The sequence below is a fragment of the Neoarius graeffei genome, chromosome 8 (genome assembly GCF_027579695.1).
Source record: "Neoarius graeffei isolate fNeoGra1 chromosome 8, fNeoGra1.pri, whole genome shotgun sequence".
Lineage (NCBI taxonomy): Eukaryota > Metazoa > Chordata > Actinopteri > Siluriformes > Ariidae > Neoarius > Neoarius graeffei.
Genome location: NC_083576.1, coordinates 47,787,642 through 47,803,936, shown reverse-complemented (window position 1 = coordinate 47,803,936; position 16,295 = coordinate 47,787,642). Strand labels below are relative to the sequence as shown.

The window sequence follows — 16,295 nt, the reverse complement described above, 5'->3', positions numbered from 1 at the left end:
AGTCAGAGAATTTATACAGCTTTGAAATCTGCATCATCTGACCTTTCCTAACGAGGAATTTGAACAAGCCACAGCTCAATAAGCTAATTAAGGTCTGGAACGTTGGTAAAAGTTACCTGAGAACTCAAATGTATTGGGGTGCCCAAACTTTCGCATGGTGTTCCTTTTCTTTTTTCACTCTCCAATTGTACAAAACAAAAATAATACACAAATCCTGCATAAAACGCTGAAATGTGTCGTCTTTACCTTTATGCCTTTTGGTGATCAGTTCATCTTCTGCTCACTTAACTATTCACAGTAACAGACATTTTCAGTAAGGGTGCCCAAACTTTTGCATGCCACAATCATTCTGTCATAGAAAAAGTACAATTCAAAGAAATCAATGAAAGCCCAATATTGCTGTGACATTCATCTCCATGATGACATTCATTTCTGTGTATGTAAACTCTATCTATCTACACTACCATTCAAAAGTTTGGGGTCACCCAGACAATTTTGTGTTTTCCATGAAAAGTCACACTTTTATTTACCACCATAAGTTGTAAAATGAATAGAAAATATAGTCAAGACATTTTTCTGGCCATTTTGAGCATTTAATCGACCCCACAAATGTGATGCTCCAGAAACTCAATCTGCTCAAAGGAAGGTCAGTTTTATAGCTTCTCTAAAGAGCTCAACTGTTTTCAGCTGTGCTAACATGATTGTACAAGGGTTTTCTAATCATCCATTAGCCTTCTGAGGCAATGAGCAAACACATTGTACCATTAGAACACTGGAGTGAGAGTTGCTGGAAATGGGCCTCTATACACCTATGGAGATATTGCACCAAAAACCAGACATTTGCAGCTAGAATAGTCATTTACCACATTAGCAATGTATAGAGTGGATTTCTGATTAGTTTAAAGTGATCTTCATTGAAAAGAACAGTGCTTTTCTTTCAAAAATAAGGACATTTCAAAGTGACCCCAAACTTTTGAACGGTAGTGTATCTATCTATTTGAGGCTTTGTTATCCTGATTGGTCATTTGAATTGAATCCCAAACTCAACAAAATGGCTTATTAAGAACATCATTTTAGACGTAATGTGTTGTGTCACTGGAAGATTCCAGAATAAACGGCTCTATTATGGCTGCAATAAATAAGCGGAATATTATTTAACACTTTTAAACACTGAGCCTAATATTTGAATAGTTCGATTTGGATCATGAAATAAAAATGACACGAGTTTATTTTAATAGTTAAATGGGTCTCTGGCTGCACAAACTTTGAGAACCCCTGCTCTCGAAAACGCGCTTAATAACAGTACCCATTCTTTATTATAACAAACCTTGCTGCTCATAGTTGTGAGTTGCCGTAAAGAGTTGACTGTCGCAAAAAGGCGCCGTCTGCTGTGGAGACTGTCGTGCTGTGTTGCTGCACGGCGTGAGGACTGACTCGTCTGTTTCATTGAATTTTTTTTCTCTTATAAGTTTTCATTTTAAACGTCACGAAACTCAGCACAGAGGATAAAGATACGTCCAGGAAAATGTTTAAAAAGTAAGGATGGCCAGTGCCTAATTAGACTTTTTTTTTAATACTCAGAATGACCCGTTTAGCAGTTAGCTTATCAACATATGCGTGTATATTAAGGTGATGTTTTCATTAATGTACTGGTGATGAGATGGAGTTCAGTTTTGAAAACAGAACAGTTTCGCATTAATATTGTTATGCTAACAGCTTACTAAATTGCTTTCAGTTTATAAAGCCAGTCTACATGCTAGCTATCCAGGAAGTTCACTGATCATGCCGTGTTAATTAGTAACTAGTTATAGTGATGGTTAACATTGGGTTTATTGCATGGTTATATGGATTTGTGTGTGTATGTTGTTCCACACAGAGTCAGATATTTGTCTGTGGCAGTGATTAGTAGTAACATCACCTACTGAGAAGTTAATCACGTTTGACGTCACAGATTTCAGTGTTAAGTCTGATCAATCAGTGAATTAATATAAAATATGATCACTGCTCGAATCCTTCTCTGCAGATCCATCATGTTTCAATCACAGAGCCCTGTGAATCATGTGGATTGTGCTTTATTGACCAAATACACTGGGCAAAGGATTCCCAACCCTGGTCCTGGACACCTCTCTGTCCAAGGCATTTTGGTGTTTCTCCTGCTCTAACACACTAGTTTCAACTAATCAGATGTGCAGGACAGGAGGTATTCCAGGACCAACACTGGGCCCATGTACATTAAAGTATACAAGGATTAAGTCTCATTTGTTGCACTATTGGGCGGCACGGTGGTGTAGTGGTTAGCGCTGTCGCCTCACAGCAAGAAGGTCCTGGGTTCGAGTCCCGTGGCCGACGAGGGCCTTTTTGTGCGGAGTTTGCATGTTCTCCCCGTGTCCGTGTGGGTTTCCTCCGGGTGCTCCGGTTTCCCCCACAGTCCAAAGACATGCAGGTTAGGTTAACTGGTGACTCTAAATTGACCGTAGGTGTGAATGGTTGTCTGTGTCTATGTGTCAGCCCTGTGATGACCTGGCGACTTGTCCAGGGTGTACCCCGCCTTTCGCCCGTAGTCAGCTGGGATGGGCTCCAGCTTGCCTGCGACCCTGTAGAACAGGATAAAGCGGCTACAGATGATGAGATGAGACTGCAGTGGTGTTTGAAAGTTTGTGAACCCTTTAGAATTTTCTATATTTCTGCATAAATATGACCTAAAACATCATCAATTTTTAAATCAGATTTTCACACAAGTCCTAAAAGTAGATAAAGAGAACCCAGTTCAACAAATGAGACAAAAATATTACACTTGGTCATTTATTTATTGAGGAAAATGATCCGATATTACACATCTGTGAATGGCAAAAGTATGTGAACCTCTAGGATTAGCAGTTAATTTGAAGGTGAAATTAGAGTCAGGTGTTTTCTATCAATGGGATGACAATCAGGTGTGAGTGGGCACCCTGTTTTATTTAAAGAACAGGGATCTATCAAAGTCTGATCTTCATAACACATGTTTGTGGAAGTGTATCATGGCACGAACAAAGGAGATTTCTGAGGACCTCAGAAAAAGCGTTGTTGATGCTCATCAGGCTGGAAAAGGTTGCAAAACCATCTCTAAAGAGTTTGGACTCCACCAATCCACAGTCAGACAGATTGTGTACAAATGGAGGAAATTCAAGACCATTGTTACCCTCCCCAGGAGTGGTCGACCAACAAAGATCACTCCAAGAGCAAGGCATGTAATAGTCAGCGAGGTCACAAAGGACCCCAGGGAAACTTCTAAGCAACTGAAGGCCTCTCTCACATTGGCTAATGTTAATGTTCATGAGTCCACCATCAGGAGAACACTGAACAACAATGGTGTGCATGGCAGTGTTGCAAGGAGAAAGCCACTGCTCTCCGAAAAGAACATTGCTGCTCATCTGCAGTTTGCTAAAGATCACGTGGACAAGCCAGAAGGCTATTGGAAAAATGTTTTGTGGACGGATAAGACCAAAATAGAACTTTTTGGCTTAAATGAGCAGCGTTATGTTTGGAGAAAGGAAAACACTGCATTCCAGCATAAGAACCTTATCCCATCTGTGAAACATGGTGCTGGTAGTCGTCTCATGGTTTGGGCCTGTTTTGCTGCATCTGGGCCAGGACGGCTTGCCATCATTGAGGGAACAATTCTGAATTATACCAGTGAATTCTAAAGGAAAATATCAGGACATCTGTCCATGAACTGAATCTCAAGAGAAGGTGGGTCATGCAGCAAGACAATGACCCTAAGCACACGAGTCGTTCTACCAAAGAATGGTTAAAGAAGAATAAAGTTAATGTTTTTGAATGGCCAAGTCAAAGTCCTGACCTTAATCCAATTGAAATGTTGTGGAAGGACCTGAAGCGAGCAGTTCATGTGAGGAAACCCACAAACATCCCAGAGTTGAAGCTGTTCTGTACGGAGGAACGGGCTAAAATTCCTCCAAGCCGGTGTGCAGGACTGATCAACAGTTACCAGAAACGTTTAGCTGCAGTTATTGCTGCACAAGGGGGTCACACCAGATACTGAAAGCAAAGGTTCACATACTTTTGCCACTCACAGATATGTAATATTGGATCATTTTCCTCAATAAATAAATGACCAAGTATAATATTTTTGTCTCATTTGTTTAACTGGGTTCTCTTTATCTACTTTTAGGACTTGTGTGAAAATCTGTTGTTGTTTTAGGTCATATTTATGTAGAAATATAGAAAATTCTAAAGGGTTCACAAACTTTCAAGTACCACTGTATGTGTTAAATGGTAGGATTTTTCATTAAGCCCCAAACCAGAAAAGAAACTCAAATAGGCACTTGACTTCTGTTGCTGTGCTGTTGAGTACCTGCCAAGAATAAACACCTTAGTTTCCTGTTGTAGGTCATATTTGCGTTTGGCACCAAGTTCACGCCCAGTTCACTAACAATCTGCACTGCACCAGAGGGATAAATGGTAGCGCAACCCTCTTAAGAATGTATGCATTCATCCAAAACGACACCGACAGTCAAGACTAAATAGGGAGAGAACTAAAGGGTCTTATAATCTTTATCTTATGTTTGTGCTTGAGTGTACGTGTGGCAAATAAAGGCTTCTTGGCTTCTTATCTGAGCGTTCTCCCATGTTCATTTTTTCAAATTCACTTGTTCCCATTTTCCTCTTATTTGCTTGTCCAGGTTTGATGAAAAGGAAAATGTCTCGAACTGCATTCAGCTAAAGACGTCTGTAATCAAAGGCATTAAGAATCAGCTTGTTGAGCAGTTCCCTGACATTGACCCATGGCTCAATCAGATCATGCCCAAAAAGGATCCAGTCAAAATTGTCCGATGGTATGAGAGACAGAACTGTTGTAAATTATATTTACTGACTTTTGTGAATTCATAATTCTTGTATAAGCTGATGTCTTAATTATATATTACTAGTTTTTGTCTGTTCATTATTGCAGTCATGAACACATTGAAATTCTGACAGTAAACGGTGAGCTGCTCTTCTTCAGGCAGAGAGAAGGACCTTTCTACCCAACCCTGCGACTCCTTCATAAATGTAAATCTTGGAAAGCATCAAATAATCTGTGCTGACGCAAGTTAGGGTAACGAGTCGAGAATTGGCAGATCTGCATTTATTATTTATCTATCATACCACAGCAGTGTTGAATTCTTGATCCTGATTGATCAGAAGGTGACAGGGACGTGTATGGTGGACGTGCTACATCAACTCAATCTAATAATAAATGGATTAAAATGTGCTGTTGAGCAAGGAAAAGTTGAATTGTTGATACTGTAAAGTTTTCTGCAATGAAATGGGTAGTATTTAGTAGTTTTGGAAGGAGTCTCCAGTGTCTGCACTTTATAACAGTAAGGTTTCTGTCATGGGAGAGTCTTTAGGACAGAGGACTTATTGCACTTTTTGGTTTCTGGGTAAAATGGTAAGGTGCATTTTTGTATTAAGTTAAAGAGAGAGATGCTGATGAGGAACAACTTTTTACATTCTATAATGGTGTGCATCCAAGTTTTAAGAATAGAAGATTGTATTTATAATCCCTGTGTCTGCCGCTCAGTGACTGGTTTCCTCACGGGTCCAGGAGTGACATCACTGACCCAGAGACCAGTTCAGAGATGCTTCTCAGTTTATTCTAAGTCAAACATGTGTATATATTCCAGGGTTGTAGTCAAGTCACTAAACCTCGAGTCCGAGTCCAGTCTCGAGTCCCCAGTGTTCAAGTCCAAGTCATTAAAAAAAATTTTGAATCGAGTCCACTATTGATCCGAGTCCGAGACTCCAACCGCACCATTTGACGGTGGCTGTTTCAGCGCCATTATCATTAGTTTGTTCCTGAACATGACGTATGAACAGGTGAATGTGCATCATCTGTGTCAGGGAGTGTGAAGTATTCTGTCAGAGATGATTGGGAGACGGATGTAAGTGCAGAAGGCTTGTTTATTAATACAAGTGAAGACAGGTAAACAATCCAGAACGGCAGGCCAAATCGTAAAACGCTGAAACGGGCTATCATAGACTCGGCAGAATCAAAGACGAGAAACAGGGATCAGGAAACCAAACAAGGAAATAAGGCTCAGTAACATGTCAGCAACACAACTCAATACTTCGCAAAGTAAGTGTGTTTTCACAGTTTTTATATAGGCGCGCTGATTGCGCCTTAATCCTGTGCAGGTGCGTGTGAGAATCCGCTTGGCACGTGTGCTGTCCGGAGCGCGCCCGAGAGTCTATCTGATGCACGTGCCAAGGCGCGCAGGTCTGACACTCTTGCACTAAATTAGTACAAAAATTAATGTAGATATAAATATCTTATGCCAAATTATTACGGCATGTTACAAAATTAAAGAAAAAAAACCCCCGAGTCCTAAGGCAGTTAATGCACGAGTCCAAGTCCGAGTCATCAGTGCTCAAGTCTGAGTCCAGTCACGAGTCCTTAAAATTAGGGCACGAGTCGGACTCGAGTGCTACAAGCCTGATATATTTACACACAAGGGTGTGGCGAGTCAAACATAATTAGTCAATTCAGATTAAGAAATGCATATTATATTCTACAGTTAGTTAAGACGTACCAACAGACAAATGACATGCATGGAAACAGAGACCGGAGTTCAGAGCACTGCCAAGTAAGAAGTTGACCTTGGGTGCAGAAGAATACACAACGAGAGCTTTGTGCGCTAGTTGAAACATCATCCTGTGTGTTAGGAAAAACAGAGAAACAGGTGCACCCCAAATATTACTCTTATCAATCAGTGATACCAGGAAGTCACTTATTTGGTGGACTTTCCACAGCATTAAGGGTTGTTTTACAATCAGGGTACGCAAGCTAAAAATCACATTTAACACTTATTATCTTCAATATCAAAAGGCTTGACTAAATAAACTTGGTTGTTTATTGTATCCCTGTGATAGCTCTATTTACCATGCAAAAAAAATTTGGTGATAACGTTATTTTTGGTGAATGTATGGCAATATATGTCATATTTAGCAAAATTACTCATGTCATTTAGAAAAAGTGCTTTTTTGACCACAGGTAGCTCCAAAAGGGATGCACTTACATCATTCTTTATACCATAAAACACATATTTGGTTCCATATCATTGGAAACATAGTTAAGTTTTAATGTTGAATGCCAGTAAGTTTTCAGACTATTTTGATCAAATTAGTATGTAATTGTGTCAAAAAAAAAAAAGTCCTCTCCGAGACAGCTAATTTTTCAATATAAAATAACATATCTAAAATGATTATTTTCATCCTAATATGTGGTCAAGATATTGGGACATAAATATTAGAGACAACTAACACAAAGCTTACAGCCTTATATTTAAAAGCACTATGGAAGGAGTGGATTCGGAATTGTCTCCGAGAATCACTTCATTTGTTTCTCCCAGCCCTGCTTAAAGCTACACTTAATCTTTATCTTACAGCAGATTACACAAAACTACCATACACATGTCAAAAAATTACCTGAAATCTTTTCTTTAACTTGTCCACTTAAAAACTGGTACAAGAACCAGTTTGAATCAATTTGAATTTTGGACCCCTGTGACACAAACTTTGTACCCTGATTGTAAAACAACCCTTAATTGTAATTAGAAAATGATAAAAAGTGCACGTCCTTCTTTAATAAATAAAAATCATTAGCGTTGGCAAATCACTCTGGTGTAAAAGGAATCCAGTACTTCCGAACATGCTCTTCGAAGACAAATAATCAGCTTTGGGGTGGTAACAATAACGGTAGTTTGTATCACGAGCAGGGTCTTGTGATGCAGCCCGATTGCTTTCTTATATGTCCTGTAATATTTTATTCCTTACACAGCACTAAATACATCGGAATTCAAATTCTGGCTGACCAAATAGCTTAAGATGATTTAAAGTGTATGAATAGAAAGAGATTTGAGTTATTACAGGAAAAAACACAATGTCTCTTCCATTAAAAATGTATATCTATCTACATGTATAGATTTAAGAAGTAACTTGTGTTATTTTATAAAACAAAAATGAAAACTTGCTTAACTCAGGATCCAATTTTTTTGTACATTACTCTGCCCTTTTTTTTTTTTTAAATTTCAGCATAATCTGTTATTTTACAGATCCTTTCATTCTCCCACACCAGCAAGTTGATAAAGGAGCGATCAAGTTTGTTCTCAGTGGTGCGAATATCATGTGCCCCGGGCTGACGTCACCCGGAGCGAAACTCTACCCTGCTGATGTGGACAAAGTAGTTGTATCCTCTGATTTGCCACACCAAATATTTCAGTCGAGCTAGATGTTACTTTGTCACTGAGAAAAAAGAAAAAAAAAAAGGTTATTTTTGTCCTTGAGTCATTGTGTCAGGCGATAATGGCAGAAGGCAAGCAGCACGCGCTCTCTGTGGGTGTGATGAAGATGTCTGCAGAGAACATGTAAGTGGCCTTGATCTTTTTTTTTTTAAACACCCATTGAAATTCCTGGCAGAAAGTACAAGCAAGATGATGCCTGAAGATGTTAAATTGGATTGTATGCTGTGGTGTATTCTGCCTGATTATTATGTCTAACAATAATTATGTCTCAAAACAGAGAGAAGGTCAACAAGGGGATTGGGATCGAGAACGTTCATTATCTCAATGACGGACTGTGGCACATGAAGACGTATAAGTAACAACAGACTGGATGCCCGTTGTATGACCATAAAACATCTGAACGTTTATTAAAATCTCTGAACTGCCAGACACCACTCTCTGCTTGTCTGCTGTACATCAACAGCAAACCACACTCGAGTATGAACCCAATTTGCTAATAAAACCTGCATTCAACCCAATCTGAACTGGCATTTTTATAGATCAGGGTGTTCTATTGTACAACAAGCTGTTCTTTTCCAGAGTCTAAACAGCAGTGTAAATCATGAAGATCGTCTTAATTCCACATGAAGCTCAGTACACTATCCATGGTACACTAGGGCTGTGTCCAAAATCACTCACTCATTCACTACTCCCTACTCACTACATAGGGAATTCTATATAGAGGACTATATAGTGAGCTCATTGGTAAAATGAAAAAAAAAAAACCGCTTTCGGACACTACTCCGCCACACCGTTATTTATGTCATTACTGTCACACAATTAAAACGCGCCAGATCAGTCGGCTGATGGGTTTTCAAAATAATAAATACATATTATACCGAGCGTATTTCCTACATTAATAAATCCAAAGTACTTTGTGTCTGCTGCATCTTTCAGTTCTTTTAAATCAAGGCTGAATACTTTCTTCCTTGCCGCTGCCTTTTATTAAATCAAATTTGAGGCTTTTGATTAATTCCTCACTCTGCACTGTAATGTTTATTCCTATACTTCGTCTTATTCTATTTTAGCTTTTTCTACTCTGTTACTGTTTTTAATTGCACTTGAATGTCTGTTTATAATGTGTTTCTTCCTCCGTCCATTCACCCTGACACTTTTTTTTTTCCAGTGCGATCGCAATGCATGATGGTATATATTGCCTGGTTAGTGACCATCGGTTGTACGCTACTTTTCATGATGCGTTGTGGGATACTATGAGTCCACTATATAGGGTGTAATAATTCTAACTATACATTCGGACAGGGCGGCACGGTGGTGTAGTGGTTAGTGCTGTCGCCTCCCAGCAAGAAGGTCCGGGTTCGAGCCCCGTGGCCGGCGAGGGCCTTTCTGTGTGGAGTTTGCATGTTCTCCCCGTGTCCGCGTGGGTTTCTTCCGGGTGCTCCGGTTTCCCCCACAGTCCAAAGACATGCAGGTTAGGTTAACTGGTGACTCTAAATTGACCGTAGGTGTGAATGTGAGTGTGAATGGTTGTCTGTGTCTGTGTCAGCCCTGTGATGACCTGGCGACTTGTCCAGGGTGTACCCCGCCTTTCGCCCGTAGTCAGCTGGGATAGGCTCCAGCTTGCCTGTGACCCTGTAGAACAGGATAAAGTGGCTACAGATGACGAGATGAGATACATTCGGACAGCACTACAAGATAGTGAACTCACCATATAATCCACTATGTAGCGAATAGTGAGTGATTTTGGACACAGGGTAGGTCTTTTTTGGATGTTACTGTTTATCCAAAAAAAAAACCTGCATTCATAATAATAATAATAATAATAATGAGTATTTAGTTAATATTAGATATGAATACTTTCGAATGCAAAAAATATTTATTACCAGTAATTATAACTCAGAATTTGAGTAAACCCTGCATTTAAAAAAAAAGTTGCCAGATTATCAAGTAGATCTACTTTGTATTGTATCTACATTCATTGGCCTTTTGTCAAATACACCAAATCAGTCATAAAATTAAAAACACTGACAAGTAAAGCGAATTTCATTGATTCTCTCATTACAATGGCACCTGTCAAGGGATGGGATATATTAGGCAGCGAGAGAACAGTCAGTTCTTGAAGTTGATGTGTTGGAAGCAGGAAAAATGGGCAAGCGTAAAGATCTGAGTGACTTTGACAAGGGCCAAATTGTGATGGCGAGATGACTGGGTCTGAGCATCTCCAAAATGGCACATCTTGTGGGGTGTTCCCGGTATGCAGTGGTTAGTACCTCCCAAAAGTAGTCCAAGGAAGGACACCTGGTGAACCAGCAACAGGGTCATGGGTGTCAAAGGCTCACTGATTTGCATAGGGCATGAAGGCTAGCCCATATGCTCCAATCCCACAGAAGAGCTACTGTAGCACAAACTGCTGAAAAAGTTAATGCTGGCTAAAACAGAAAGGTGTCAACGTTAACTTTTTCAATGTGCCATTCCGATATCCATACATAATTCCATAACATATTAAAATATATTCATAATCTTTTTCATATATTTATTTAATAATGAACTCAGTGTACTTACAATGAACAAGAAAAATAATCTAACACTGACCGCATGCTCAACACGTTTCTACCCATTGATTGTGCGAGTCCCTCAGCGGCACATGTGCTTTCTCTGTACTCGGCTACGAGCGAGATGCCCTTGTTGTGAAAGAGTGGTCCAGGTCCTTCATAAGTTAAGAGCGAACGAAAAGTACAGTGCCTTGCAAAAGTATTCATACCCCTTGAACTTTTTCACATTTTTCCACCTTCCAACCACGAACTTAAAAGTTTTTTATTGAGATTTTATGTGATAGACCAACACAGAGTAGCACATAATTGTGAAGTGAAACGAAAATGATAAATGGTCTTCAAAAATTTAAACAAATAAAAAACTGAAAAATGTGGTGTGCATTAGTATTCAGCCCCCTGCGTCAATCCTTTGTAGAGCCACCTTTTGCTGCAATTGCAGCTGCAAGTCTTTTGTGGTATGTCTCTACCAGCTTTGCACATCTAGACACTGAAATTTTTGCCCATTCTTCTTTGCAAAATAGCTCAAGCTCAGCCAGATTGGATGGAGAGCGTCTGTGAACAGCAATTTTCAAGTCTTGCCACAGATGCTCAATGGGATTTAGGTCTGGACTTTGACTGGGCCATTCTAACACATGAATATTCTTTGATCTCAACCATTCCATTGTAGCTCTGGCTGTATGTTTAGGGTCATGGTCTTGCTGGAAGGTGAATCTCCTTCCCAGTCTCAAGTCTTTTGCAGCCTCCAACAGGTTTTCTTCCAGGATTGCCCTGTATTTAGCTCCATCCATCTTCCCATCAACTCTGACCAGCTTCCCTGTCCCTGCTGAAGAAAAGCATCCCCATAGCATGATGCTGCCACCACCATGTTTCACAGTGGGGATGGTGTGTGCAGGGTGATGAGCAGTGTTAGTTTTCCGCCACACATAGCGCTTTGCATTTAGGCCAAAAAGCTCAACTTTGGTTTCATCTGACCAAAGCGCCTTCTTCCACATGTTTGCTGTGTCCCCTACATGGCTTCTGGCAAACTGCCTGTCTTTCAACAATGGCTTTCTTCTTGCCACTCTTCCAAAAAGGCCAGATTTGTGGAGTGTACGACTTATAGTTGTCCTGTGCACAGATTCTCCCACCTGAGCTGTGGATTTCTGCAGCTCCTCCAGAGTGATCATGGGCCTCTTGGCTGCTTCTCTGACCAGTGCTCTCCTTGCTCGCTCTGTCAGTTTAGGTGGACGGCCATGTCTTGGTAGGTTTGCAGTCGTGCCATACTTTTTCTATTTTTGAATGATAGATTGAACAGTGCTTCTTGAGATGTTCAGAGCTTGGGATATTTTTTTATAACCTAACCCTGCTTTAAACTTCTCTAGAACTTTATCCCTGACCTGTCTGGTGAGTTCTTTGGTCTTCATGATGCTGTTTGTTCTTCAGTGTTCTCTAACAAACCACTGAGGCCTTCACAGAACAAGTGTATTTATGCTGAGAGTAAATTACACACAATAGGACTCTATTAACTAATTAGATGACTTCTGAAGGCAATTGATTGCACTGGATTGTATTTAGAGGTATCAGAGGACAGGGGGCTGAATACTAATGCACACCACGTTTTTCAGATTTTTATTTGTTTAAAATTTTGAAGACTATCATTTTTGTTTCACTTCACAATTATGTGCTACTCTGTGCTGGTCTATCACATAAAATCTCAATTAAAAAAAACTTTTGTTTGTGGTTGTAAGGTGGAAAAATGTTAAAAAGTTCAAGGGGTATGAATACTTTTTCAAGGCACTGTACTACTTTGGCTATGACGTTGTTGGGAAAACCAAGTTGGCTTAACGATGGATCTTAAGAGGCAGTTGAAGATGCTCTTAGCCTTAAGAGGCTTTCGTGAAACCCACCCCCAGATCAGTTATATTTTGAAACTATAACCAAACAGACTACCACAATCTTTTTCCCCCTTACAAAATCTTATTTGACAAAAATTCTGAAGAAAATTACTTTTAGCTGAAAAATATTCCAATACCCCACTAACACATCTCGAAACAAATAAACAATTTTTACCTGTAATTAGAAACCAGTGATCAAATGAATCCAGTGAAAAGAAACAAAAATGTCCAGTGAATTCACATCTCTTTTTATCCACATATAGAATAAACCTCTGCCAAACCATATTCACAGAAAACCAAAAACATAGCTTTAAAACACAATAACAAAAGATCACCCTTCATTACAGCCCTAGGTTCAGCGCGGCTAAAACAGCATTTGATCTTTTAAAACGTCAAAAGATTTCTGGTCCTATGGATGCAGGAACAATGAAATCAAGGTAATCACTGCCGTACTTCATTAAGATAATCATTTGATTAATATTCATTCATTCATTCTTTCACCATTATTTACTGTACAATACTAATGTAAACAATTTAGAAATAACACAATTCTAAAGATTATTTCTAGGTGCTCAGGTAAAGCCCAAAATATGCAGGAACATGTCTTTGGGTTTCTGTTCTTGGGGCAGGTTCATTTCCTACCCCTAGCTATAAAAATACTTTTTTAAAATATTCATTCACCTTCAGTGATCGTTTCATCCCCTTCGGACATAATGTGTACAATTGTACACATGAAGTTCCATAGCATTTTTCCTTGTGTCCGAAGGGGTTAACCTGGGCAGGGTTGCAGTGTATTCGGAATGCATCACTAGATTAAAAAAAATAATAATAATTACCCCAAAATTTGTCAAAGAGGAAAAGAAGAAACATTTCACCAAGTTGAGACATAAACTTGTCATAAATATACTGTATTCATTACAGAATGTCCAGTACCCTCTTGGAGCCATAACAAAGTTGAATAATGCTACCAAAGAGCATTATTCAGCTTTATTTGACAAAAATTCTTTTACCACATTTCATTTAACCAACAGTTTACAGTGGTGTATTGGTGCTCTGGCAATGTAAGCTTGAAGGACCTTCCATTGCACAACGTTTTTGGTCCATCAGTATTGGTGATTAGTCATTGTCTGAGTTTTTTGGAGGTAAAAACATTAAGGAGTCATGAAAGTTGTGTCCATACGCCCTCAGCCTGTAAACTCCGTACATCATGACCTGCATCTGGCTGGGGGACATATCACCATATGTGATGGCCATGTCGGAGCAACATGCCTCCACAACATCATCAGGGTTCTTGGATATGCTTTCAGAAATGAGCGTGTTCACACTCTTTTTGTTAAAGAGCCCCTTGCCATGAGCATCTTCTCCATTTTCAGCAAACACACCGGTGAGCTTCAGGCATGTAGCAAGCTGTCTCTCTTCACTCAGTTTCCACAAGCTATAGCCTTCCTCAGGGCATTTACTCCCATCATTAAATATTTTAACGAGTCTTTTCATAGCCTCGTAGCTAAGCACAATGCCACTGTCGTACTCCACATACTCCAACTCACCAGACTTTTCCACATGACCAATGTAAAATGGCTGACTGGGATCTTTAACCAGAACCAGGTATTTAAGGTTCTCAATGATGGTGAAGGTTTTAGGCCGGGCAATGAAGAACCAGCGGAGGCCATCTGCATGCTCAAATGCATGCTTGATTGCTTTACGTAACCTCACCCACTCGTCCTTTTCCTGCTGATCAATAGCCTCCATTACTTTGGATGACTCAGAGGTGTAGAAAACAGACTTATCACAGTGTTTGCTCCAAGTATCGTTGGCAGCGGCCCAGTGCGCCAAGCTCTTAGGCGTCACCATGATGATGCAATACACACGCACCTGCTGGGCAAGTTCAGACATCTGAGTCTCATCTAACTTTTGCATCTCCTCTTTGCTGAGGGGTTTGAGATGGTGGTGGTCGTGGTGTTCAATGTGAAGAGGAATCGTTGGACTAAATGTTCCAAAAAGTGACAGTACCAAACAGAAGACTCCTCCCAGGACCATGCCTTTGAAAAATGAACTGCCTTCAGACAACATTTTGCCAGATGTTACTGAAGACACAAAAGACAGGGTTAGTGTAAAAGAGCATTGGGCATCACTTAAGAAGCACGTAGAGCGGCAGCTACAATTACCGACAGTCCATAATTATCGACACCTTTTCAGATTTACCAACAAAAAACAAACAATTTTACAAAGGTGAGTTTCAGTTACAACAGTTATCATTGGTTGATTAATCAACCGGAAGACCCTCTCCCTCACTCTTTGATCTTGTCGTCTGATGACACAGCTCGTTACCTGAGATGGAATTTTTTTCAGCACGATCAGCAATTTGAGGAAAACCCGGACGTTATCATCGCAGGTAAGCATGGTGGAAAGATCATGGACATGTTTTTACTTCACAAATTCACCGTATTTCATGATCTCCTTGTCGAAACCTACTTTGTTTCTGACTCTTTCATTTGACAGTCGGCATTTTGTATTTAAACGCGCGTTTGAGAATCACATGAGGTGTTGATAATAGTGATCACTTTCACCGGTGTCCACCATTATCGACACCTTGTGGAATTAAGTGACATTTACAACTGTTATGGATCGATCTTTGGGTAACATTGATGAAGTACTTCAAAAAAAAAAAAAGTGCTGTGATTTACAATATTTTTTTTCCTGATTTGTAACAGCATGGAAGGTTTTTAGAGTATTTGGAATCCTATTGCAATAAATAGAATGAGACCAGAATTAAATTCCGAGCGTATAAAAAAAAATTACATACTTGAAATATTCAGATTTTTCTATTCCATTCAGAATTTTTTTTTCAGTTTCTTGTAAATATTTACCAGCGAGGGCCTTTCTGTGTGGAGTTTGCATGTTCTCCCCGTGTCCGCGTGGGTTTCCTCCGGGTGCTCCGGTTTCCCCCACAGTCCAAAGACATGCAGGTTAGGTTAACTGGTGACTCTAAATTGACCGTAGGTGTGAATGTGAGTGTGAATGGTTGTCTGTGTCTATGTGTCAGCCCTGTGATGACCTGGCGACTTGTCCAGGGTGTACCCCGCCTTTCGCCCGTAGTCAGCTGGGATAGGCTCCAGCTTGCCTGCGACCCTGTAGAACAGGATAAAGCGGCTACAGATAATGGATAGACAGATTTATATTTCGCACAAAATATCAATCCATGTAAAACAAATTTTAACCCTTTGGTGACTGACCCCTTGAACATGGTTCCTCCAGGAACGATGACGTTTCAGTCGTCAAGACAACGGAAAAACTAAAATACAAGAGCATTTTGTTTTGTGCACAAGAGCATTGTGACGTATCTTTCTGTTTTTGTATTTTAGTTCTTCTGTTGTCTTGACAACTGAAAAGTCATAGTTCCTGGAGGAACCATTTTCAAGGGGTCAGTCACCAAAGGGTTAAATAAAAACTATGTTTTGCTAACTTAATACCACATACCGATTTTTTAAATATAGAAATAATCATTTGGATGTTGATAATTGTGGAATGGTGTCAATAACTGTGGACAAAAGGTGTCGATAAATGGGGAACGGTGTCGATTACTGTGGACACAG

The 16,295-nt window shown here is 39.8% G+C and overlaps 2 protein-coding genes across 3 annotated transcripts in view; one reads left to right on the top strand and one right to left on the bottom strand.

Moving 5' to 3' along the window:
• The first annotated feature begins 1,369 nt into the window (after positions 1-1,369).
• On the top strand, positions 1,370-8,797 carry mcts1 (MCTS1 re-initiation and release factor). Its single transcript, XM_060927702.1, has 6 exons — positions 1,370-1,536; positions 4,680-4,832; positions 4,949-5,046; positions 8,091-8,224; positions 8,335-8,402; positions 8,557-8,797. The coding sequence occupies exons 1-6, from the start codon at positions 1,526-1,528 to the stop codon at positions 8,636-8,638; spliced, it is 546 nt and encodes a 181-aa protein (XP_060783685.1). The 5' UTR covers positions 1,370-1,525; the 3' UTR covers positions 8,639-8,797.
• Positions 8,798-12,929: 4,132 nt separating this feature from the next.
• Positions 12,930-16,295, bottom strand: part of c1galt1c1 (C1GALT1-specific chaperone 1) — a 29,472-nt gene continuing 26,106 nt past the window's right edge. For both annotated transcript variants that reach the window (XM_060926920.1, XM_060926921.1), the window contains one exon: positions 12,930-14,786. In XM_060926920.1, coding sequence (XP_060782903.1) covers positions 13,819-14,786 — 968 coding nt within the window. In that variant the 3' untranslated portion in view covers positions 12,930-13,818. The remainder of the gene's footprint in view (positions 14,787-16,295) is intronic.